This window comes from Anguilla anguilla, chromosome 12, assembly GCF_013347855.1.
Source record: "Anguilla anguilla isolate fAngAng1 chromosome 12, fAngAng1.pri, whole genome shotgun sequence".
Classification (NCBI taxonomy): Eukaryota; Metazoa; Chordata; class Actinopteri; order Anguilliformes; family Anguillidae; genus Anguilla; species Anguilla anguilla.
Genome location: NC_049212.1, coordinates 21246248 through 21271328, shown reverse-complemented (window position 1 = coordinate 21271328; position 25081 = coordinate 21246248). Strand labels below are relative to the sequence as shown.

The 25081-nt window shown below is 49.6% G+C and overlaps 1 protein-coding gene across 2 annotated transcripts in view; it reads right to left on the bottom strand.

The window, feature by feature from the left end:
• Positions 1-25081, bottom strand: part of LOC118209623 (F-BAR and double SH3 domains protein 2-like) — a 75459-nt gene that overhangs the window by 42079 nt on the left and 8299 nt on the right. For both annotated transcript variants that reach the window (XM_035385133.1, XM_035385134.1), the window contains exon 3: positions 16590-16635. In XM_035385133.1, coding sequence (XP_035241024.1) covers positions 16590-16635 — 46 coding nt within the window. The remainder of the gene's footprint in view (positions 1-16589; positions 16636-25081) is intronic.

Genomic DNA, 25081 nt, shown 5'->3' with positions numbered 1-25081 from the left:
CACAGTAAACAAACGCAGACAGACAGGTGGAGGTAGGACAGAGACTGAGGCCGAGTGGGAGTGTGATAACAGTTTGCCAACCCAACGGCTCATAGCTGCGGTCACACAGGCCCCTCATTGTGCTCTCTGCGTGGCGGCTCCGTTTCCAGAACCTTCCGGCCCAGGACAGAGCGGCCCCGGGCATAATGACCACATTCAGCTGGCACCAGCATAATGAGGGTTCCAGAGCGCGGCTCGCCCCGTCTCTCTGGAACGCCCGGGGAACGGCAGCGGGGGTGGCGATCGCAATGCCAGCGCACAAGAGGGCAGCGCAGGGCAGGGCAGAGGGCAGAGGGCATGGAGGGACACGCCATCCCTCTCCCCGCCAGTCCGAACGATGATGTCATCCAAGGCCGCACACTGCATTCACGGTACGGGCACGCACGTTCCAAACCCAGCCTCCTTCACCTGAGAGGGGACTGTGGGTGCCGCTACGTCCCCTGCTCTTTATGAGCGGGCGTTTGGGTTTGACAGCGGGGTGCCGAGTCGGGAGGACCCGTGCGGAACCCCGTGCCCCGCCCGGTCGCGTGCCGCGCGCAGGAAAGGGGAGCCCGTGCGAGGGCCGAGTCACGCCAGCGCCGCGCCACGCCCAGGTCTGGGTCTGGAGCGCGTTAGCGGCGTGCGGCTGGGATCCATTAGCCCGGCTCCCGCCGGCCAGACTTAACCAGACACAGAGCGGGGAGAAAAAAAGAGAAAGGGAAGGGGTGGAATTCACCCGAAACGACGAGCCTGGAAGCGTGGAACAGGAGGCTCTGCCTGGGTTTGTTTTCACTTGAGCACTGGCACAGGGTCCGGCCCATCCCACAGAGAGCTGCCCTGCTTTTCATTTCTGAGAGGAGGGGCAATGGGGGGGTTCGTCCCACAGCACGCTGTCTCTGTGTGACATATGTTGTTTGTCCGCTCACGTGTTCCCTGCGACCGCGGGGCTGTGGGTTTGGGGGACGCCGGGGGCAGACTCCCCGGTCTATCTCCTCTAATTATGGCCGCGGGACCCCCCTGCTGACTCGGGGCCTGCCTGGCGGACTCGCCGCTCTTCCCAACCCGGACCTTTAACCCCGCGGCCCACATACACGCGCCCCTGCCTCCTCCGGACGGGCGCCCAGTGACCTCACCAGGGGGGGACAGGGCAGCACTGCCATCTCAAACCGGCTCTGGAGCAGCCTGGGCGCTAACATGGAGTTAGCACTCCGGGTTGGTATTGCTGTCCTATGCTGCACAGGTAACTGGCGTTACAAATGCAGGATATTTGCATCGCCCAATGCGGCTACATAAGAGAGAGTTATTTCCTGCAGATGGTAATAAAAGCATACATCAGTCTCTATTATGCAACTGCATTGGACTCAAAACAGTTTATCAAAACAGTCTGTTTTTCTGCAGTGGCAGGGGCTTATGGGAGAATGGGTGGGGGCTCTGGGAGTAACACGGAGCGGAGAGGTCACTGACAACAGAAAATGACTGAACACGCAGAACAGCAACCTCAGGTGACTGAGAATGGAGAAAAATCCTCTCAGACCAATGGCCTTCAGAACGTTCCGGCACATTCTGTATGAGTATGTAGTCCCTGCTGTCGCTACAGCAGCAATAAAAAACACTGCTGGACGGGAGGACCCATTGTGTAGCACGAAATCAATACTACAGCCATTAATTCTGTCAGTCTGACTATTACAGCGTTTTTTCAGCATCAGACACTGAAGACAATGACAAAAGAAGTGATGTAGGAAATGCTTCACACGCAGCTGGAGTCTAGGACACAATGCAACAGGAAGCAAAATGACCTCATCAATCACACAGCGACCATTTTTTTAAACAAACACTGTTATAGAAGGTTCCGGCAGGTCCAGTCCGAGTGATATCATTCGTTTCAAATATTCCACTGTGTGTCATGTGGCCTCAAGACGACCCTCCTCCCTTCCAAAAACACCACCTTCTCACCCCTTGACCCCCTTGCCCTCCCCCCACACACACAAACCGAAACCTCCCGCATTCTGATTCAGTATCCGCCCCTTACAAAAATCTCCCAGTCAGCAGTCCCCCACTCACCCAGTCTCCCACACACGACACCACCGATTCCACGGCAACCCTTCCTCCGCACACCCTCCCTTCTTGCAGGCCTCGCTTCCAGCTGGACCCGCCCCCGATACGAGTCTTCCCCAACATGCTCTGATCACATGCTCCAATGAGGGGCGGGAGGTCAGCGACCTGACACTTCAACAAAGAAAGGGGGTTCCTGCCCCACCCCCACCCCCCAGTCACCCCTCCCCGGGCATCCCCAACCTGGGAATAGGGGCGCCGCCTCTTCCGAGCCCCACCCCCACTGAGGGACGGGAAGATGAGGGGAGGGGGCTTCTGGGGAAAACTGACAGCCACGGGTGCCTCCTGTGCTGGTCTCCGCGTGGCTGGCCTATGGGGGGGCGGGACACAGACCCCTGTCTGTCCCCTGTGTGACATCACGGCTCGTTTCTCCCAGCTGTGCACGCGCACTTTCCCTCTGCTTTCCTGTGACCTCAGGTATGAGCATCAGAGATGGGAAATCCAGGTTCAGAAAGTAAAAGTCCAGTCCAGTATTTTGTTCCAATCATCTGGAATTGCTAATCAGCACAATTCTGCAGCCAGGAGAAACTACTAAGTGAACTCGGCTGGCTTCATGGGTGGAGGAAAGACATGGCAGGACTTTGAGGACTTCACTCCTCTGATGAGAATGTGAGAGCGGTGTGCCTGTCCCGACGGAGACAAGCTAATAAAAGCGTGGCCTCTTAGCCTCATCAGCGCCGTCCCCAGGCCCTCATAAAGGGAGTGGGTGGGGCCGGTCCCCAAAGGGCGGCGGTGGATCTGACTGTTGGGCGTCACCGTCCCGTGCGCAGAGGGTGTGTCTCCGCCCCAGCGGGCCCCCGCTCCGGCGTTTCACGGGCTGTTACACGCCCGCGGTGATGTCACGCCGTAAAGCACCTGGACCGGAGCCAGCGCGGCCCGGCGGCCCGCCGCGGAGGAGCCCCATCTCCCCGCCCCTGACCCCGAGCTGCAGGGCGGGGTCTGACCCGGGCGCGAGAACCGCGATGGCAGCGATGGAGCGCGGTCCCCCCCCCCCCCCGGTAATTGTCTGACAGATGCTTTATCGGGACCCGACGCTGGATCGGTCATGCAGAGGGTCAGGGGGCGGAGCTCTAAATGAGAGACAGCCTGTCCCTGATGCTGTAACCGCGTGCGTGACTGGAACGCACCGCACAGCACTGAGCATGCTGGCTGAGGACAGTATTGCATTACATTACATCATGTAATAACAGCAGGCCCTTTTATCCAGGGAGGTGTCTGCACTGCGAGCAATGGGACCTGCGATCCATTCATCCAAGTGGGCTACCCACTGAAACCATTCAGCCTGAGTTACAGCTCAGCGGGACAACTCAACCGGGCCGAGAGGTCAAGGGTAAACAAGGTTTTTACCGCTCATTTCTTTTTAGTGTGAAGCACCTCGGGTTGCAATTCACTGTGTGAGAAGGTGCTACAAAAATAAATGTATTATAATTATTATTTATGTCCCTATAAAACAAGCACTCCACAAAGGGCATTGGTGTCACCCCATCCTGGATTTGAGCCCCTGGTCCTCTGTACTGGGAGCCAAAGGAAGCGGATCAGAGAGGGCCGATCCCCCTCCCGCCTCCTCCCGATTCCCAGGAGGTCTGCCCAAGGGTGCGAGGAACGGAGAGTTGGGTAAGCCACGGTGCAGATTGCATCATATCAGTGTTTCCCTCACCTCCGCTGTGTCCTGGGGATCCGGCTGAGGGGGTTTAGAGTGCTGGGCACTTCAGAGCGCTGGGTATTTCAGAGCGCTGGGTACTTCAGAGCGCTGGGCACTTCAGAGCGCTGGGTATTTCAGAGCGCTGGGTACTTCAGAGCGCTGGGTATTTCAGAGTGCTGGGTACTTCAGAGCGCTGGGTATTTCAGAGTGCTGGGTACTTCAGAGCGCTGGGTATTTCAGAGCGCTGGGTACTTCAGAGCGCTGGGTATTTCAGAGCGCTGGGTACTTCAGAGCGCTGGGTATTTCAGAGCGCTGGGTACTTCAGAGCGCTGGGTATTTCAGAGTGCTGGGTACTTCAGAGCGCTGGGTATTTCAGAGTGCTGGGTACTTCAGAGCGCTGGGTATTTCAGAGTGCTGGGTACTTCAGAGCGCTGGGTACTTTAAAATGCTGGGTGCTCTTAAAGCAGTGTGATGCTTTGAGAAAGCTGTGCGGGGCTAGGCAGGAAGGCGAGACTGGATCCAGTGTGGATCTCTCTCCCACTCTCTCTCTGTCACTGTCTCTCTCCCTCACTCTCCCTCACTCCCTCCTGCGCTCTCTCTCCCTCATTCCCTCCCACTCTCCCTCACTCTCTCCCACATTCTTTCTCCCTCACTCTCTCCCTCCCACTTTCACTCACTTCAGTTCACTCTCTGTCACCCTCTCCCACTCTCTCTCTCTGTCACTCTCTCCCACTCTCTCTGTCACTCTCTATTACTTTCTCTCCCTCACTCCCTCCTACTCCCTCTCTTTCTCCCTAACTCTCCCTCCTTCACTTTCTCCAGCTCTCTCGCTCCTGCACTCTCTCCCGCTCTCTCTCTCCATTTTTGACTCCAGTATTTTTCATTCCCACACTCCAGTCTTTTTAATATTCATGAGGACCATGAGACACAAAAGGCAGTATAGGGCTATGTAAGTGAGAGCCAGAAATACAGAACACCGACAGACACACACTCTCACACACACCCACACAGACAAGCATACACACACTTTCACAGACGCACACACATACGCATGTACACACACCCACACAGACACACTCTCTCACACACACATCCACATAGATGCGCACACACATACATTACATACACACACACGCACATCCACAGACACGCACACACATGTATGCATGCATGCATACACACGCGCATGCAGAGCACACACACACGCACACACACCCTTACTTTCAGAGACACGTGCAGGGAAGAACACTGGCACACACAGAGACAGACTTACAAAGATGTCAAGCAGGAGGGTGCAATTATGGAACATACTCGCTCTTACACACACACACACACACACACACAACCCCCCCCCACAGCTCTCAAAAGAAGGCCAAAACCAAAAATCAGCATCCAGAAAGATAATGAGGGAGCAGAGAAAAGGGCCTAAGACAACTGAAGCGGCACACGCAGACACAAAAGAGGAAGAGGAGAAGCGGGCCCGCGCCAGACGAGTGCGTGTGTGTCCGTCTGTGTGTCCGTCTGTGTGTCCGTCTGGCCATTACAACATCGCAGCATTCTCACGTTAATTGAGTGATGGATATTCCTTTTTTTATCATATTTAATCAATTTATTCATTAGAGGGGACCTAAACGAGAGCGAGGAGAAGCTACTCAGGCTCCACAAAGGGCCGCTTGATTTGTTCTGGACAGGTGGCCAGGCAGCCACTGGCGGCCGCCTCACAAAAATCCCGCCCACAATAGCACTAAAGACGATTATGCAAATGAGGGCTTTTCCGCGAGACTTTCCCAGGAAGGGGAGCGGGAAGGACCCGTGGGGGGGTGGAAGAGCAAACGGAGGGAGGGAGGGAGGGAGGCACAAACAGAGGGGTCTGGGTGCAGACTGTTGCTTCAGGACGCTGTTGCCTTGTAAAAGGTCAAATGAGCGTCTCTGCCCGTGGCCCCCGTACACTGGCTGAGCGGGGCTGCTGGGAGGGCTGGCTGAATGTCAACAATACTAACACACGCACGCATGCGCGAGCACACACACACACACACACACACACACACACACACACACACACACACACGCGCATACACATGGACAAGGACACACATACAGACACAAATTCACTTAAGCAGACACAACTTCGCATTTATGCAAATGCACTCTAAACACACATCCATAAACATGCAAAGCATCGAGCATGCTGGCAGAGGACAGTATTACATTGCATTACATCACATAATAACAGAAAGCACTTCTATCCAGGGAAGTATCTGCACAACTCCGCTAGAGCTCAAGGGGGGTTGTCTCAACTGGGTGTTCAAGGGTAAACGAGGCTTTTATTGTGCTTTTTAAATTTTATTTTATTTCTTTTTTACTGTGAAGCACCTCTGGCTGCAATACACTGTATGAAAATGTGCTGCACGAATGAATGTATTATAATCAGTAGTTATGCCACTGTAAAATAACTCAAAGAACCAGACAGACATTCCCATGAGCACATGTGCATGTACGCTCACGCGCTACGCATACGCGCATGCACGTGTGCACACAACATCAACGCACCGTCCTCTTCCCGCCTCCCGGCCCCGCGCTTCACAGACCACGCGCGACTGTGGAGGATCGGGGACCCGTCGCCGTGAGAGCGCTGTGAAGTCACGCGTGGAATGGCCCCCGGCTCGCTCAGCTCACGGCACGGGCGCTGGGAAAATCCGCCGCTTTCCCTTTTTTGGTATACCGGCCTATCTGAGAAGCATGAGTCACTTCTGCAGTTTGGACGGGGGGGGGGAATGTCCAGACCCTACAGTTTCACAAAGACGAGACTCTCGGTCGAGCCCGATAGCTTTCCTCGGCAGCCGTCGTAAAAAAAGAAACGGACGCCTCTCTTTATTCATCTCCGCCTCCCCTCGTAGCAACCTCTGCGTTCCGGGGTCTCCAAGGACGAAGGAGAACCAGCCAGCAATCCCGTCTCCACGCAATCACCTTCCTAACACACAACCCATTCAAATAATGACTGAACACATTACTCTTAACAAAGGGGTTTTACAAAAAGACGTACGGCACAGGCACGGCCATCAAAGCTTCGACTTTCGGTGTCATTTACTTCAAGCGATAATAAGGTTTCGATTCAAGCGATGCTTTAAGATCTTAATAAGATAATAGGGAATGCTTTTCTTAGCGGTGCGGCGGGCTCTCGGTGGAGTGCTGCAGGTTGCCTGCCTGCCTGCAGAATGCTCCCCCTGCCCTGCAATGCAGGGTCCATTAAGGCCGCCACAGAGAGGGCTGTCTGAAAGACCGGGACACTCCTCCGAGCAGCCTGCAGCAGGATATGCAGGCCAGCAAGGCAAAATGCTAGTACCGAGAAGGGCTGCAAATTTAGGACACGACAACCCCTGAAATATAATCTCCCATGCTATCCCCATTTCTTTTGACTCTAAAGCCCACCCCCGACTCAGACAACCCTGTCAGGTTTGGCTGGGACAGGACCAATCACCAGGTGTGCGTGTGAAAAGGGGCTGAGCTCGCTCGCCCTAGGAAGGGGCGTCCTCACCCCGGACGGGCCCCCCCCGCAGCGCAGTGAGACCTCCTCCCGTTCCCGCCCCCGCTTTGGTGCCTAACGAGAGGCCAGCCGCTGTGGGAGGCGTAATTACTCACAGACAGCAAGCACATTCCACACCGGGACGGCAAGGCGGAAGCACGGGGTCAGGGACACCCCCCACCCAGCAGCACACGTCAGCCCCAAACGCTGACTGCCTGTTCCTCTGGGGTTTCCCAGGGAGGGAGACTACTGCAGGGTGGAGCAGCACAGGCAGACAGACATACAGACAGGAAGTCAGTGAAACAAGGACACACACACACACACACACACACACACACACAAACACACACCGTGTACAAATATACAAGAAGATACACAAGCAAGAGACAGCCACAGACAGTGAAATACAAACACACATACAATGAGCAAACACATACGCAAAGACAAGCACAAATATCATTTAAAAAATGGACACACGCGCACACACGTATGCAAATGCAAAACACACACGCGGCTGCAAACATATAAACATACAATATAATACGCAGCATTTGTGGGCAGTGTCAGCAAGGCTGCACTTATAAACCATGACCCCTGTCACCAGCAGGGCTATAAGCACAGCAGCCCTGATACTCAGAGCCAGGTAAGAATGAACCAGGCCCACGACCTGCGCAGCGTCATCCTCGACCCACGCAGCCAACCCCGTCCATCGACAGCTCTGGGTCACACCCATTCGCTATCCGCTGAGAGTGACAGACGCGCAGACCGCCCAGAGAGAAGCCTCCTCACTTCGGCTCCGGGACAGGGATTTTAAGAGGGCGGTACTCGGGTGTTAATGAGAGGCAGCGCATCACAGGGTTTTAGAAGAGCGCGGTCACTCGCCGTCAATCCCCCCCCCCCCCCCCCCCCCCCCCACGCGGCGACCCCGCTCAGCGTCGGCGGCAGCGGCAGCAGAAGTGATCATTAATGGCGTGTTCCCTCGGCCCCGGCTCTGACAGCTGGTGCTGTGCTTTCTGGGGGCCCCCACTCCAATCTCCTTTAGCTAAAGCCGGGATCATCACCTTGTCCCATGATCTCGAAACAATCATGCCCTCCTTCCCTCAGCCTGTAAACATGGAGGACGAGCGCGGGGCCGGGCCTGTCACCGCAAAGCCAAGACAGCTGGTTGTGTGTGTGTGTGCGTGTGTGTGTGCGTGTGCGCGCGCGCGTGTGTGTGCACGTATGTGCATATGTGCATGTGCGTGCATGTGTGTGCGTGTGTGTGTGTGTGTGAATGTGTGTGTGTGTGCATGTGGGTCTGCCTGTGTGTGTGCGTACATGTGTGCGTGCGAGTGAGTGTGAGAGACGTAGTGCTTCTGCGGTGTTTGTGTGAGAAAGAGTGTGAAATAAATAGCCTAGGTTTTAATATGAGTGAGAGAGCATGAGCGTGTCTGCGGCTGTGTGGGTGTCTGAGAAAGAAACTGAGTGCATTTAGTCTTGATTTCCCAACGTCCCCGTTCACATCAGTGACCCAAGCCACAAAAAGACTGCTACTGCACCTCAGAAAATGGGCTAAATTGCAACTTAGTGACTGATAATAGAAACTCTACAGCCAACACCTAACATCTATGGGCTCCCAATTCCCAAAAAACCAACAAGCCACAGGGGGCCATGATTGCAGCACTGGAAGCCTGTGACGTTTTCAAAGGCCGTGTGAATCACACAGAGCAATGCTCCTCCTCCTCTGTCTCACGCTACACCAGCACACAGCGTAGTTCCGGAAGTCATACCAACACACTGACAGCCCAGACTAACTACCCTACAAACAGAGGGTCAGAGGTCACAGCTATTCAAGCTGAACCGTCAATACAGTGGGTCCACCTCTCTCCGTGGCTAGCCCTGTGCCTGGGCCTTCAGCTTCACGATAAACACCGTTAAGAAAACATTCATAACTCACCCATGCAGTGATTCAGTCATCTAATTACACAGGCAGCAAATGGTGAACTGACAAGTGTAGGAGTCAGAGAAAGGGAGAGTAGCTAGCAAAGCAGCAGCAGCCATTAACTATGAATCAGCTTTATTGGCATGACAAACACTAGGTGCCAAGACACATCAATAATGATAAAAGCATAATAAATAACAATAATAATGTAGGGGGGTTCCAATTAAATAAATAAAACAGTAATAATAAAGATGAGAACAATTACAATAAGCTGTGATGCCGCAGTCTCTTCGCCTCCTCATTATCTCCATCTTTTTCTCTGTATGAACATCTTGCGCTGCTGCTCTCCTCTTTATTCCATCACTCTCTGGGCTTTAATTTTCTCTTTTACGTCTCCCTGTTCCTCAGCCTCCCTTTTATTTCCCTTATTTTCTCTCTTCATGATTTCTGCTTCTATTCAATCTCTCTCTGCCCCCCTTCTGCTCTCCGTCCCTCTTTCTCTCCTCCTGTCTTCCTTGGCTGTCCCGCTCTCTCCTCCCCTGTTCTTTAGCAGCAGTACAGGCCTGGGGCCGATGCAGGAGAGCATGGGGGAGGTTGTTGGAAGACTTTTTTTGGGGGGGGGGGGGGGGCGGTATAGGGCCGCCTGGTATGGCTGCAGATCCTCCAGTGGCTCCAGACAGATTTTCGTAGGCTAACGCCTGGCCGTTTTAATCCCTCAGCATCTACAGCCCTCCACCTCCAACCATCAGGCCATCAATTACAAATCCATCTATCTGGGCTTTAACCCTTCACCTTCTTAGAGCCCGAGGAGAAAAACAACAATTAAAAAAACACCAAAACAATTCTGACCCAGACAGCGCAAAACACAGACACAGACAAACACAGACAAATACACACACGCACCCACACACACACACGCAAAACACGCACGCAAACACACACATGCACATACAAAGAATACAATTTCTTTACAAAGAAATGTCTGAACATGTCTTTGCAACAGTCAAACACATGTAAGTCAAACAAATGTAAACGTAGTCCATGCAATTTAGTGATTACACTGAATAGTCAAACACAGCAAATGTCTCGGTAAATAAAAGTTTTTCAACAAAAGATCCACAGGCTGCCAAGAGGAATTCACACCATCCTTGTGCAATTCCTCTCTAAATCTGGAAGCGTTTACTGCAAATTGGGGGCTTAATTTCATCCAGACTCATCCGAAGCCTTTAACGGTCAGTCCTTTTGGCAGCGTCCTGGTCGAGCCGCGTCCTTGAGCAACCGAACACTTCTCATCGAGTGAAATCCCTTACTCACAGTGGGCAGAGGAAATCTGCCAGGCAATGCCAGCAGACTGCACCTCTTAGAGAGACAGAGAATGATGGCAAAACCGAGATTTCTCTCAGTCACCCATATGGTCATAGAGTCCAGTAGTTTGGAAACGGACAGAAACCACACGTGGTCCTGGAAGGGCCAGCCAAAAACAGGCGAGCGCACAGTGGTGAGGAAAATTCACACACACATGGGACTGGCGTTTTCTCATTTGAGTTGTTCTCTTCTCTCAGAGAAAGGTCTGGCCACATGACTATTCTGAGGAAGGATCTGAATACCAAAGACACTACTGAAAATCAGAAAGACACCGAGAATTCTGAGACGGCGTGTTCGGGTGCTCCTGAATGGCTCAGTCAGTAAAGCGCCACGTCATGAGTACAAGCTGAATCCGATGCCATAAGACACCGCTGGCCGGGTCTTAGCTATGTCACTGGTGCCCTATGACCAGGAGTCTGCAATGGAGGGGCACAGTTCTGCCAGGATAGGAAGGACTGAAGTCAGCCAGGGGTCCTCAAGACCAACACCAAGTGACTCACCAAGTGCAAAAAAAAAACATAAGATTAATCAGAAATTAAAATGTACAAAAAAACATAAAAATAAAAGTCTAAAATACTCTTGAGAAGCAGTGCCTCAAATGCATAGGGGGCTATGAGATGCTGAGAATCTGAATTCTTTCCTTGAAATTATTCCTGAAATAGGCCTATATGTTTCAGCAGAATGCTAAATATTAACTTCTGAGGCGTGTACTCTGGTTTTTTTAAAGACACGTTCATTCACTCCGATGCCCCCTTGGCAAAGCTCACACAGGTGATGTGGCTGGGGGACGGGCCGCAGTGACACGCCCTCTGCTTTTTGTGATTGACGGCCGTCCTTCTTTGACGGCTGGCCGGAGGGCCGGCGCGGGCCCCCCGGCTGAACAAACAGGGCTCTCCCTGGCCCCCGGCAAGGGTCCGGAGCCTGCGGCCCTCCCCGGGAACAAGAGCGGCTCTGTTCACCGGGACGCCTAGAAACAATGTTTATTTGTGTGGACAGCTGCGCCGTCAGTGAGCTCATGTGCGAGAGACCGCGCGGCCGTGCCAAGTAAGATAAAAGATCTTAAAACGAGCAAAAAGGCAAAACTGCGCTCAAGCCCCTCTGCTTTCAGGATGGGGGGAGGGGGGCATGATGTGAGAGTGAGAGCTGCCAAACAAACATGGCCTTCTGCAGCTGAAGAAGCTACAGCTAAACCGAGCTCGACGATGCCGACTAAATGTTACAAGTCTGCAGCGCTGAGAAAGGCAGCTCTGTGCGTTTCCATGGTTTTTTTCTTCAGGAACTTAACATTTTACAACTGGGGGGCGGGGCATATGACGCTGCCAGGACACACCCACCGACTCCTAGAACCACTGTGCCAGTGCAAGGGCCCAATACTGGTGACACACCATTAAAGCCGGGCCAGATTCCTGCGATGTGCCAGCGAGAGCGCCCAGTGAAACCTCGCCGCGGTGTGACGGTAAACAGCGTGTGAAATGCGATGAACGCGGCGGCGCAGGAAGACTGAGGACACTGTGCTGGCGGCCAGTTGATATGATCCTGATCACAAACAGCTGTGCAGACCACAGAGAAAGAACTGGGGAGGAAGAGAGATGAGAAGACAAGGGGGGAGAAAGTGCACGTGTGAGGGAGAACAGAGGAAGGGAGAAGGAGAGAAAACAGGCAGAATGAAGACAGGAGAGGAACAAAGGGCGAGACAGCACCCTGATAAGTCCAAACATATGATGCTCCATCAGAGAGGCAGGTCATAACCTTTGAGGTCAGAATTATCTGGGGTGCATCTGGGACCCTTTTTGGTCTGTGCATATTTGGCACAGAGGTTATCATCTCTCGAATAAACCAAACAGATGCCAAAACACCATCGCACTCAACGCTTCCCAAATCCACCAAACTGTTGGCCACAGATGGGAAATGGATTCATTTAAGGTTCCATCTGACATTTTGATTTGGCAGATCTGGCAGAGGGGGCCATGTGTGCCAAACAGCCTGAGCCAAGAGCGCGAGTCAGAGCCAGCATTATACATCACTCATTAGGCCTCAATACAACACAATCCACAAACGGCAGGACACAACACAATACCAGGCATGTAGACCATTTATTCCTTGAAATATACTGAGTGAGGCTGTGCAATTGTGCAGCTTCTCTTAAGTGCTGTCATTAAACAAACAACGGGCTGACTGCACATCTGGAGGAGAGAAGGGGAGAAGGGGAGAAGGAGAGAGAGAGAGAGCAACAGAGAGCAAGAGAAAGAGAAAAAGAGGGGGGTAAAAGCAGGATTTCTCTAAATCGCTGACATGGGCACAGAGTCCAAAATGAGATGGCAAATGTCGACGACAATATTTTAAAAACAAGCTGTTTGTCCAACAAGCATAATGTGACATAATTATGTCTCTGTCTCTCTGGGACCAGCTGAAGTACTGTGTGTGTCTGTGTCTGTGTATTTGCGTGTGTATGGCATGAGGTCCGTTCACAGACTATAACTGTCAGCAAAAGCAACTTCAAGGTGGGCCAAGGGCAGAGGATCTGTTCAGCCCGTTTCCTTGTGGCTAGCCTGCCACAGTGAAGGCGGGAGAGAGAAAAGCTTGTAGGGAGAGAGAGAATGAACGGGAAGGCAACAAAGAGAAAGGAAAGAGAAGAAAGGTGGAAGAAAGTGATGGGGAGAGGGAGCAAGTAAAGAGGAGAGCAAGAAAAAGAGAGAAAGACAACAGTAGGTTGAGTGTTATATAGAGACAGAGATGTACTCTCCTTCACATTAAAGATAACTCTGTTTTTAACCAAGATCTTAAGACATATTGCTCAATTAAATGAGTAAATCATCAGTATTCTGGAGGGAAACCTAGCACTGCTGACTGTCATCTTTGTGACCACATGCACAGCCCAAGGGATAGCAAATAGGAAACAGAGGGCATTACACATAAACTGTTGTTATTCTTTTGATTATCATTATTATTGTTTTTACAACTGTCAATTATCAGGGATGTGTTTTCATTACTTGTGCCCTCTGGAAACGTGATACCTTTTCATTGTCAAGCCAGTGGAGCTCATTTGAATTTGAGAGAACGGTGAGAGCAGAAATGAAAGAGGACAGAGAAGGAAGGAGAGCAAGCGAGCGAGCGTGTGAAGGACAGGGACGGGGAGGGAGAGGGAGGATTTAAAAGCTTTCCGAGAGCTGAACGGAGTGACTGTTCTCCGCGCTTTAAATAAATTTGCACATGGAAATGAGACTCCAGCTGCCTCCCCGCCAGAGCGACGTTTGCCATGTCCCATCTCACCCGGACTGGGTATCACATCTTTTCTTTTTCACGCTGGTTTGATGCAGCTTGGCATTATCATACAATGCAGCAGAAACTATGCCCCACCTGTTTAAAAGTCCATTAGAGCCACAATAATTCAAACAATGTTATCTTAAGCTTGGAATCAGAACTCTGAGAAGAGGTGAGCTTTCCTGCCCGGGCAATGCATAAATGCATGCGCATGCGCATACACACGCAGGAGAAATGCATGCGCGTGCGCATCGACACGCAAGCACGCAGCCCCTCACGCATACACAGACACTCAAACACACTGGCACTGTCCAGAGACACACACTCACAAGTTTACAGATGCTTGTGAGAGACATCTGTGCATAGCGTTCAGACCCAGAAGTCTGGAGCAGTGTAGCAGTGGTGTAGTAGGCTAACCTGTGGGCGACCCACATGCCTTTCACAATGGGTCACTGCTGGGGACTGTGTAGGAATAAATTTAAACAGCAAAGCGGGCACTTTGCCTCGCCGGGCAGCCTTGCCAGGGAAAACAGGGTTTTTTTGGTTTTTTGGACAGACCACAACCACTTCCCCACAAGCGTCAAACCCAAGTGTAATCTCTCCCATCAGTTTAAATTATGAGCGGGCTCAAATTAATTTAGAACAACTTTTGGCAATGTTACAAGAACGGATTCCTACGTCATCGCTCTGGTCTTTTTTCAGTTCTTAAATGAATAGCCTGCCGTTTGACACAATACATTCAAAAATACCCCATTACAGCATGGCTTCTGAGCATAGCACGAAGCGGCATGAATGACAGGAAGTGGGCAGGGACAGAGGGCCAGGCCCTGGCGTTAGTCTGGCGCTGGGAAGGCTCGGACACCGGCCATTTTCCTGGAGTCACTGTGAGCCAGCTTTCCCTTCCACAGGTTACTTCAGCTAACCTTAAACAAGATGTGCATTTCCCAGGTTATCTCAGTTCAGCTTTGTGTGTGTGTGCGTGTGCGTGTGTGCGTGTGCGTATGTGCGCACATTAGACTGACTTCAACTGTAAGTTAATGCTCTGTCACTTCTTTAATGGCCGGTACAGACTACCCGTGTAGGAGAAAACCTGATTAACCAGAGAGAAAGGGGGCTATGACAACACAAACAGTCTAAATGTCCAGTAAGAGAGAGGGGTCTTATACTGGCTCCCCCAGCCCCCACGCTACACTCTGCCTTTCTTCATTCACCAATACACTTAGAAAAAAATTTATCTTGTTACAATTAAAAAGAAGATAAAAACATGACTGACGAGGAAATGTTTTTGGAGTTACCGCGTTCTGACAAATGAAACCTAACGAGGGGTAGCTTGTTCATTAGTGAGGGCAGGTGCACAGGTAATTAATCAGTGACAGCAGATAAAATTCTCCGGCAGGTATGAAATGAGAAGCTTCGTCTGCACGTGACGACGCTCTGCCTGGAAACTGATCGTGTAATCTGAACACGCTAGTGGGCGCTCTCTTCATCACAGCCGCGAAGGAGGCCCAGCCCCCAAAAACAGGCCTGCCTCGAGGGAGCGCTGACCATGACTCAGCCAGCCAAAATGACAGTCACCCAGCCTGCTGTCTTTCTGACGCTGAATATTCCTCACACGAAACGCAATCTTAACTCATCTGTGGCAATAACATAGCACCCTATGATCTCAATAACTCACACACAGTACACTGCGATCTCAATATTCTCACGGCATACCTAGATCTCAACATTACTCTCACAGTACACAAAATTGACCGCTTTCTCAACACCCATCTAAAGCAGGACGCACACTCAGCCCCTCCACAGCACACTACAGCTTGTGTCTCTCCTTGCCAGCGCTTCATTTGTAAATCAGGAGGTGCTGGAACAAAAAGTGCCTGTTTGAGGGAGGTGAGCCAAGAGCCTCAGAGGTCCCACCACAAGCAGCGCTAAGGCAGGTGATGGGGGGTGGAGGGCTGGGAAGCAACTGTGGACCAGGGGGTGCCGCCAAATGTCATGGACACAAACATACATTTTAATTAATATTTATTTTCCTTTTCATTTTCCTTCTCCATTGAGAGTTGTAGGATCCACGTAAAAAGTTCCCCAGGACGCAGCCAGTCCAAAACCGAGAGGTCCCTGTCAGGACCCTGTTCCGCCAGGATCCGCAACAAATTTAGCACTGCTCATAGCACACTGCAGTGTCAACGGTCTCATAGCACAGCGTAAATGCAATTACAGAACACAGCACTCCTTCATCCTGTTCAGATCCAGGCAGATCCTTCACAGAATTAAACAGTCTGCGAAAATGTGCTTTTGTACAAGTGCTTTATCTTAGTTAAGAACAACCAAGGATGACTCAATGCGAGCTTCTTGATTTGAATATGATCGGTGATCTAATCTACTGCATTGCACATTACAGAGGGTTTACTGTTCCACAATGGCAACTCAGTACATAATATATAAGGCCGGGAATATGAGAAAAAAACTGTCACTAAAAACAGACAGCACTGACGAGTCAAACAATCAGATGACATCATTCGGAGAAGGTCATCACAATTCCTGCCAGCCTAAAAGCGGAGTGGCTCAGCGAGGAAGCAGATGATGTCATTTACATAGTGCACCCTCATCCACAGTCCCCCCTCGCACCATGAGACAAAAATAATAAATACGTCCCTGTCTTGGGTCACATGGTACGGACAGAGCACCACCACTCACTGAGAGGACACAGGCCGAGGCGCTGTACCAATGGACAGAGTAACAGCACGTACCTGTGCACAGTCCTTCTCTATGGCAGCCTTCTTCTGACTGTACGTCCTGCAGGAGAGAGAGGAGAAAGAGAGGATTCAGATTTCAGGAACTCACCAAACAAAGTACTAACTATGCAGAACTCAAAACAGAATCGCCAAGAAACTTACTAAAAGGAATGGCCACATTTGAACAAGAGTTGTTCAGTCATGTCAGAAAGTATGTTGAAAGAATTTGCTTGTTATATGACAGACGTATAGCTACTATGGTTTGAGAATACTAGGTAACTGGAACATAAGTGCACATTTTGTTCATTCGGCAGGCGATCTAGTTCTATTTTAATCAAATCAGTGCAATTAAATACAATTTTATAAAGCTAAACGATCCCCAGCAGTGGCCCGTGGTTGCTCTCACCACGGCAACGACGACATCACAATGACACACGCCGCTTGGCCCTCCAGGGGTGCGGTGGCAGGGCATTGCTGGCACTTTGCTGCGCGTTTTGTTTGCATTTTGCCAGTACACGCCGCGTTGGCTTTCTCGCTGTGAGGCAAAGCGCAGGGAGACAGAGGAGCTCTCCTGTGAAAGGGAGTTCATTTCGCCTACATGGAGTCACACACACCGGCAAACCAAGCGTGCTCTGATTTGTCTGGGGGCCCGTGCTGCCCTTGTGAAAAGACAGGGAGCAGCGCTTCAAACCTAATCTGGCGTGCGGTGGTCAGGTTCTGGTGATTCTATATAGATATCACAGTGCCCTGTAGGTACGGTATATGGTACGCTCAAAAACTGGGGATATTCTGTTATTTTATACTAATACAAGCGGTCAGAGCAAAGAGATTTGTTTAACAAGTAATGTTTGTTTGCCCCAAATGATGTGCAGCACAATTATTAACACGCCTCAGTCTTAAGCAACTGTACCCCGGCCTTTCATAGCCTCCTGTTTCATTGGGGTATATGAGGCAACACACATGCAAAATCCATCGTCATCGGGAAAGGCAGAGAACTCTCAAAAGAAACAAGACAAGGGCTGTTGACACACACCTCCCCTATATTGGCCTCTCTTCACTGGCTGCCTGTCAAATACAGAATAGAGTATAAGGTTTTATTACTTGTTTTTAAAGCACTACATGGTTTGGCACCACATTATATTTCTGACCTCCTTTGCCCCTATTCCACCTCCAGGCCTCTCAGATCCTCTGACCAATTGCCCCTGTCGGTTCCTCGGTCCCGGTTAAAAACTAAAGGTGACAGTGCTTTCTCCAGTGCTGCCCCAAGGCTCTGGAATAGTCTACCTTTCTCTATTAGGTCTTCCCCCTCCATTGACTCTTTAAAATCCCATATAAAGAGCCACCTTTTCACATTGGCGTATGAGTCCTAATGCTTGGCATGTGTTGTGTCTTTGTGTATTGTATTTTATACTTATTATTTTATTTATTTATTTTATGCATCTTTTTAATTTTCATTGTACAACACTTTGGTCAACTTCTGTTGTTTTTAAATGTGCTTTATAAATAAACTTGACTTGACTTGACCTTCACAAGTCAGGAGACTTGTGAACTTTCCATGATTAAGTCAATAAGTCGGACTTTGAACACTACTGTAAACCTTGCTGTCACACACAGTGAGCTGGATAGTTTGGAAGGCAAAGAAAAATTCAAGGGCCACAGATGGAGATCTATGAAACTTAGTTGCATCATGGGGAAACAGTCTCCAAACGTACCATCAGATTTCACCTCCAGGCAACACGGAAACAGGCTTTTTGGAAGGGCTATGTATATTCATGGTTCTGGCTCTGGGGACATATCTCCCACACGCGTGTGGTGTGCACACGTGTACGCACGTCGACACACACAATAAAGTTTATCTGTTACGCAAGAGAGGAATTTGCTGACCCTAACCTCCCAAATGCCCCTGTGGAGACAAGTACAGATATCCGGGAAACCACAAGTCAAAGAACACCCTTATCAGCTGCAGTAGTTCTAAACATAGGCATGGAATTAACATGTCGGTCACAGTTCAGGTGGATTTGCACGACACTACCCAGTCTTACATAAACATGGTTTAGATATATTACATACCAGATTAAAAACTACTTCAAATATAAAGGTGCTTTTGATGTTCTTCTTGCAATGTCTAGGGAACCAAGCAAATTAAATCATCAGGAATAAAATAAATAATGAGGGGTTCCAATAAGAAAGTTCTTACTGTGCTTTATGGTATTGATATCACTGCTCAAGGTTTAAAATGTCTCCATAAACAGAGCGCATGAACAAATTCCTTCTCCACTTGCTGTAAAGATGTTCTGCTTATCAGCTCAAAGGGAGGCTGGCAAGAGGGGCCAAAAACACACTTCCCAGGGTAGTACCCCAAGCTGTTTATATCTCAGATGCAAACTTTAATGAAGTGTAAAAGAACAAAATATGTACAACCCTAGCATTTTTAAATACACATTCAAGGACAGTTGCAATTTGACCAGCCTAATCTGTTGTTGTCAACGGTATTTAGCATTTGCCATGAAGTAAAGCTTTCCTGCCCGGTATCTTTCCTTCCAGTGAACGGCCTATTCCAGCCTTTCATGCACAGTCAAATTTGTAGGCCCATTCCATAGTTGTGGGCACTTCTCTCCTCTTCGCACCCCGCTAGCTGAGCTGAGCAGCCACCACACCGGGGGACTGCGTTTCATACACCACACGGGCTGGTGCAGACGCCTGTCAGACTGAGAGAGACAGTAAGGCGGGATGAGAAGAGCGAAACTCTGCCAATGCAAATCCACCATCCATCAGCTGAGCTACAGTCAATTGACCATCACATCAACAGGAAACCAGGTCAGTCTGGAATCAATCCCAGACTAAAAAGGGAGGCCCTTTCTTTCAACTTGAATTGCACAAAGACTCCGATAAGATACAAATCGATATACGACACTATACTTTGCATACTGCGTACACCACGATTTAAAAGGAGAACAATTCTAGTGAATCTATTTCTGTGACGCCACAGAGCTTTATCAGAGAGCAGGGCCCTGTTATATCTGTGGGTGGAAAGCATGCAGTCACACCCATACGATTTGCTCCTTTCTCACACATAGAAAAGTATTCTCCAAATAGATCATATCCTTCGCCATTTACATCTACAAAACAACACCAGACTTCATACAAAGCGCGCATTGGTTACTTCAAACATAAATCAAAAATATGGAAAAGTTTTATTGAAAATTAATTTCAGTTTTACCAGGGATATACATTTGAAACATTCCAGCATTCTCTATTAAAGTATGCTGTAAAATAAAAAAATAAAAAAAACACACAAACCCCAGTGAAAAAAACATGGAGATTACACTGATGGGCTAAAAAGGGATCTAAAACATGACAAATGACTTGATGAGGTTTCCTGGTCATGGTACATTTGAGTTTCCGTCTCAGTCTCTCTCTACCTCTCTCTCTCACACACACACACACACACACACCATCAGGGGGCCGCTGAAAAGGCCACACAGACGCACAGGTGTGTGAAGCAGCTGCATCCTCAGGATTTCCCCTTCAGAAAAGAAGAAGGCAGAGGGCAGAAGAACAACCGTTTATGAGAAGTAACCGGGCAAAGTGCACTTATCCTCCCATAATCACTTCCTTTAAAGGGGAACTCAGAGGCGCAAAAAAACTAAACAAAAAAACTGCCACATCCTTTTTCTCAAACCATCTTGTACGCAATGCCTTTCTGCACAAGTCCAACGCCCGAAGACGGTTCTCGTTCTCACGTTTGTCTTGCCTTGCGAAAAAGGCCTCATACCACACAAATGAAAGTCACCATGTCCGTCAGTGGATTCCCATGGGTGTGCTTCTCTGTATAATGAAAGGGATCCGGCACCCCATGTGGTCTCCTCAGCCCTTTTGGTCTGCCTTAGTGTGGAGCTGTAATTTCTACAGGCGTGGGAGGAAGGCATCCATCTACCCCTCTAAAGCTGGCACTGTAATGACCAACAAGTTTCACACAGTTTAGGGAAAGAGGGCTGTGTCCTCCCTATAAAAAGGGAGTGTGTTTTTACAGTTGAGAGATAAGAGGAAGGCAGAGCGCAGTTATAGGATGGAGCTGATTTGCAGCTGTGGGAGAGGGGAGGGGAGTCTTCCTTCTGGAAGGGTCTTGCTTTATAAGCCGTCTAATGAAGGTTGTTACCTTTCCAGGGGCCACATATTTTACAGTGCTCAGACGGCCAATGATATGCAGGCTGGCTGAGTCTCCCCTGTGTGCTTTTCTTGGCAGCCCCCCCGATCGCATTCCCACAGGACCCTCTTCACAGGAAGCGGCAGCAGCAAAGGTCGAGAGGCCAGAGGTTAAGGGTCAAGAGGGCGAGCCCGCTCAGATTCCAAAGCAGCCCTGCTGCTGCTCTTCTTCCGATCATCTCACCCCAGGACACACAGACACACACGCAGACGTGCGCACACACACACACACACACACATATATGCAAACATGCACCCACACACACATGCGCATTCACACACATGAGCATACGCGTGTGAAACACTTTCCCACAGAACAGGTGGTATTTGTGAGGAGGCGGTTATGTGGAAAGTGGAGGTGGGAGGAGCCAGAGGAAAAGTTCCACACATATAAACCACAGCCAATGCTGTCCTGAGCCCCTGGGGGGGGTTAGAAAAACTGCGGCAGAAGAATCCACTCACTTGGCAGGGAGGCAGGGAGACGACAGTGGAAACCCAATAATTACAAAGCTCCCCGTGTTACAAACCAGACATTTGCCAAAATAACAGGAAGAGCCTAAATTAAACTTTCTTTTTTTATTCAGGGGACAAACCGCAACTTGAAGTACCTCAGTCTGCTGTTCTTTAGGTACTGGCAGGACAGAACTGGCGTGAAGTGGATGTCCAGTGCACTGGCATGGGTCAGGTGTGCAACTTCATACAGAAACTAGATTAATGGAGGTCGGGGGGGGGGGGGGGGGCAGTCTCTAAAAGCATGCTGGTGTTCTGGGGCAGGCCTGGAGGGTTACGTTCAACAGTAAATTAAGAAGGCCCGTGTAACACCTGGGACCTGGGTGAGGTGAAATGTTCAGTTGTCTCTGATAACCTTATAACCATGACAATAGGGGACAGAGAGACAAGAGAGAAAAGAGAGATACAGACAGACACAGACACAGAGAGAAAGAGCGAGAGAGAGAGAGAGAGAGAGAGAGAGAGAGAGAGAGAGAAACAAATGCAGGGTCAAAGAGGAAGTGACTTCATGCCCTTGACCTGAGCAATGGAAGCCACCGAGTGGGTGAGTCAGTTTGTACAGCAATACCCCTCTGATTTACCCAGCTGTCTGCCATACAGGTCAGGCTCATTCACAGACCATTCCGTACTTGTACTTGTCTGTACCTGCCTGTGTCGTTGGAGGCAGCTGGTGAAGATGACTGAGCTTACCAAGTCCTTACCAAGCCACACACCACCCTCCCTCTCCACACTCTCACCACAACTAGCACAAATATGGGCAGGATGCTGAGGCAACACACTGAAAAACGGAGAGGGAGGAAGTGATGTCACTCAGATCCATTTTGTGGGGACACGGAAGTTTTCAAATTTAGAGTTCACATTTCCTTTCTTAACAACAGACACACAGACACAAATCCTCTCTCTTTCTCTTTCTCACACACATGCTGGTATGCAGGCAGGCACATATGCACGCATAGTAGGATTTCAGGGGTGTTCACACTCATCGACCCTAGACATCTTCTGACATGCCTGGGCATATTGCTGCCAAGGTTACGCTGCCACGGTTTCAGCTGCACAGGTAAGCAAGCATGTCAGTAATCCTCTGATAATTTATCTCATCTTCATCTGTTTCCATCTACCCATACGTGTTTTTTCCACAACCCCAGTAAACACAGAGGAAGCTGTGGGAAATCAGGGAGGGTTTGCTATAATATTTTTAGATTTCAAAAAATATAGCAGTGTTTTATATATAACTTCCAACATGTTTAAACATATATTATCAATATACTGCCAAATATATAAATTATTGCCATTATAAAATATTGCAATATATTACACTGTGCAATACATTGCTGTGAAATATATTTACCACTATGTTCTCCAAATTCCAATATATTTACAATATATTGCCGTGAACTGCATTTCCTTTAAGTGAATAGTATTTCAATCTAAAAAAATACATCCAAAAACAACAGAAAACATCCCCAAATGTCCCAAACAGGTAGAGATATTTCACTATGTGGGCTTTAATTGCATTTGTTATCTTAATTTTTCATTTTACTTCTGATTATATGTTCTAAAAGAACTAAAAGACAAAAAGTATCTCAGAAAACCTTTTTTTGGACAAATTGATTTTTAAAATTACCTTTGTTAAAGCCATGTTTGTACATCCAACCAAACAATGACTCATTTTGTAAACACTGTAAACATTTTGTAACAACTTAAGGAAAAAAACTGAAAAAATGATTTCAAGGTCTATGTAAAGCTAAAGCAACATGTGAATTGAGGATCATTTTTCATAAGTACCCTTGGTGGCATTGGAAATTAATTTCAAGGACCACTTCAAGGATTAATTCATTGGCCAGCTATTTCGCTCACAACTCAGAGCAATGTTTTATCTGTCCAGCAGAAGCGCTGTGACTTCTTACCTCTTCCACTCTCTGTGCCTGCAGTGCAGCTTCTATCTGGATGGGTGCCAGACCAGAAAATTAAGTGCCGTTTATCCAAATTCCTTCCCAATGAAATTAGCCCGGAGGCTGCTGGTGATGCTGCTGGCCACCTTCCATCTAATCACCATGGAAACCATGTGGACCGCTATTCTTCCACATCTGTAGAGGAATGGAGCAGGACTGCACCTGCCACAGGGCCCCTTAGTGTCCTTGGTAACGTGTCCCTGATAGAGTGTCCCTAGTAGAGTGTACCTACTAGAGTGCATTAGTAAGACTGCACCAGGTATGTAATACCTTACAGATGGGGCTAATTCACAGTAGAGAAGCAAAATCCTTCTCTGTTCATCAGTTGGCTCGGAACTTGTTTAATTTGCACTGCAGCAGCAAAATAGGCTATGAGGTAGCTTGCTGAAATAGTGTATTTACATTTACAATACCCCCACAACAAAAGCAAAGCAAAACAAAACAAACAAAAAAAACAAAGAAGGTGCACATTATGGGATGTCATAAAAGAGATCTTTGTCAAAAGGAATCCATCAGACAAACCCTTAAAAACCACAAGAGAAGCCACAGCCTTTCCCTGCAAACATGACAGACAAACTGACACAGAGTGGCGGCAGAGCAGTATCACAACACAAGAGCACAGCGACACACACACACACAGAATCTCCCTCTTTGCACAGCATCGACTGATTCTTTTCCGAAGGAATGCCGAGATGCGCAGAGATGCACAGAGCTGCACAGAGATGCGCAGAGATGCGCAGAGATGCCCAGGGATGCACAGAGCTGCGCAGAGATGCGCAGAGATGCACAGAGCTGCACAGAGATGCGCAGAGATGCGCAGAGATGCTCTGACGAAGCTCCAGGCTCCTGGCTGCATTCCTCTGGCTTGTTTTCGCTCCTGCGCTCTGGAGATGCGATAAGACAGCGGGAGATAGCGGGAGATAGCGGGAGATAGCGGGAGATAGCGGCGGAATGCAGGCGGACCGAGCGTGCGGGGCGCTCTGAAGCACCGGATGTCGTGTGAGCTCTCGGCCCCGGAGTTTATCTGAGCGGAAGGGATGTGGGTGCGCCGCTGGGTGCGTGACATCACGCCGCCGCCCGCCGCCACTCACAACACAGCGTCTGCTCTCTGCACCCCACACCGACATCTGCCTACTTAACACAGACCACAACTCTGTGTAACACTAAACTTATCACGCCATCCTGCTTCTCTTACCAGCACCAAATACAACAATGGTCTCTCTGTGTACTCAACGCTGACCATATGACTGTGCCATAGTTTGCATATTAACACCGAACTTATCATAGTATTGGGATGGCAGGTATGCCATCCCGCCAAGTTACGCCTTGGCGGGGGCATGTTCCATATTCAGCACAGCCCGAGCGTAACACAGCGTGGTGTGCATTGCCTTATGAACACAGCAGGCTGTGGGCACTGGTGTTCAGCAGGGCGAGCGAGTGAGCGAGCTTCCTCTGCTCTTTTAAGTCCTGACCTCTGTGGCCCCAACTGGCCAGGGGTCAAGTGGGTGCAAAAGACCTTCAGAGCCCTGCAGGCCACGGAGAGGTCCACGGGATAAGAAGAGTGTGTGTGTGCGTGTGTGCGTGTGTGTGCGTGTGTGCGTGTGAATTTGGTGAGCCAGTAAACAATTCAAATATTTTGCTTTGTAACACAAGTCTGTGAGCTTGTGTGACAACGACTGATGACGGCATGTGCCTGTTTGCCTGTCCATTTTTTATGAATCCCTGTGCACCCACACAAGTGTGACACCTATAAAAGCATCTTTCAGTGTGTCTGCTCGTGAGCGTGCTTACGTAAGCAAGCGCATATGCATGTGTACGTCTGTGTCCTGTTTGTCTGTG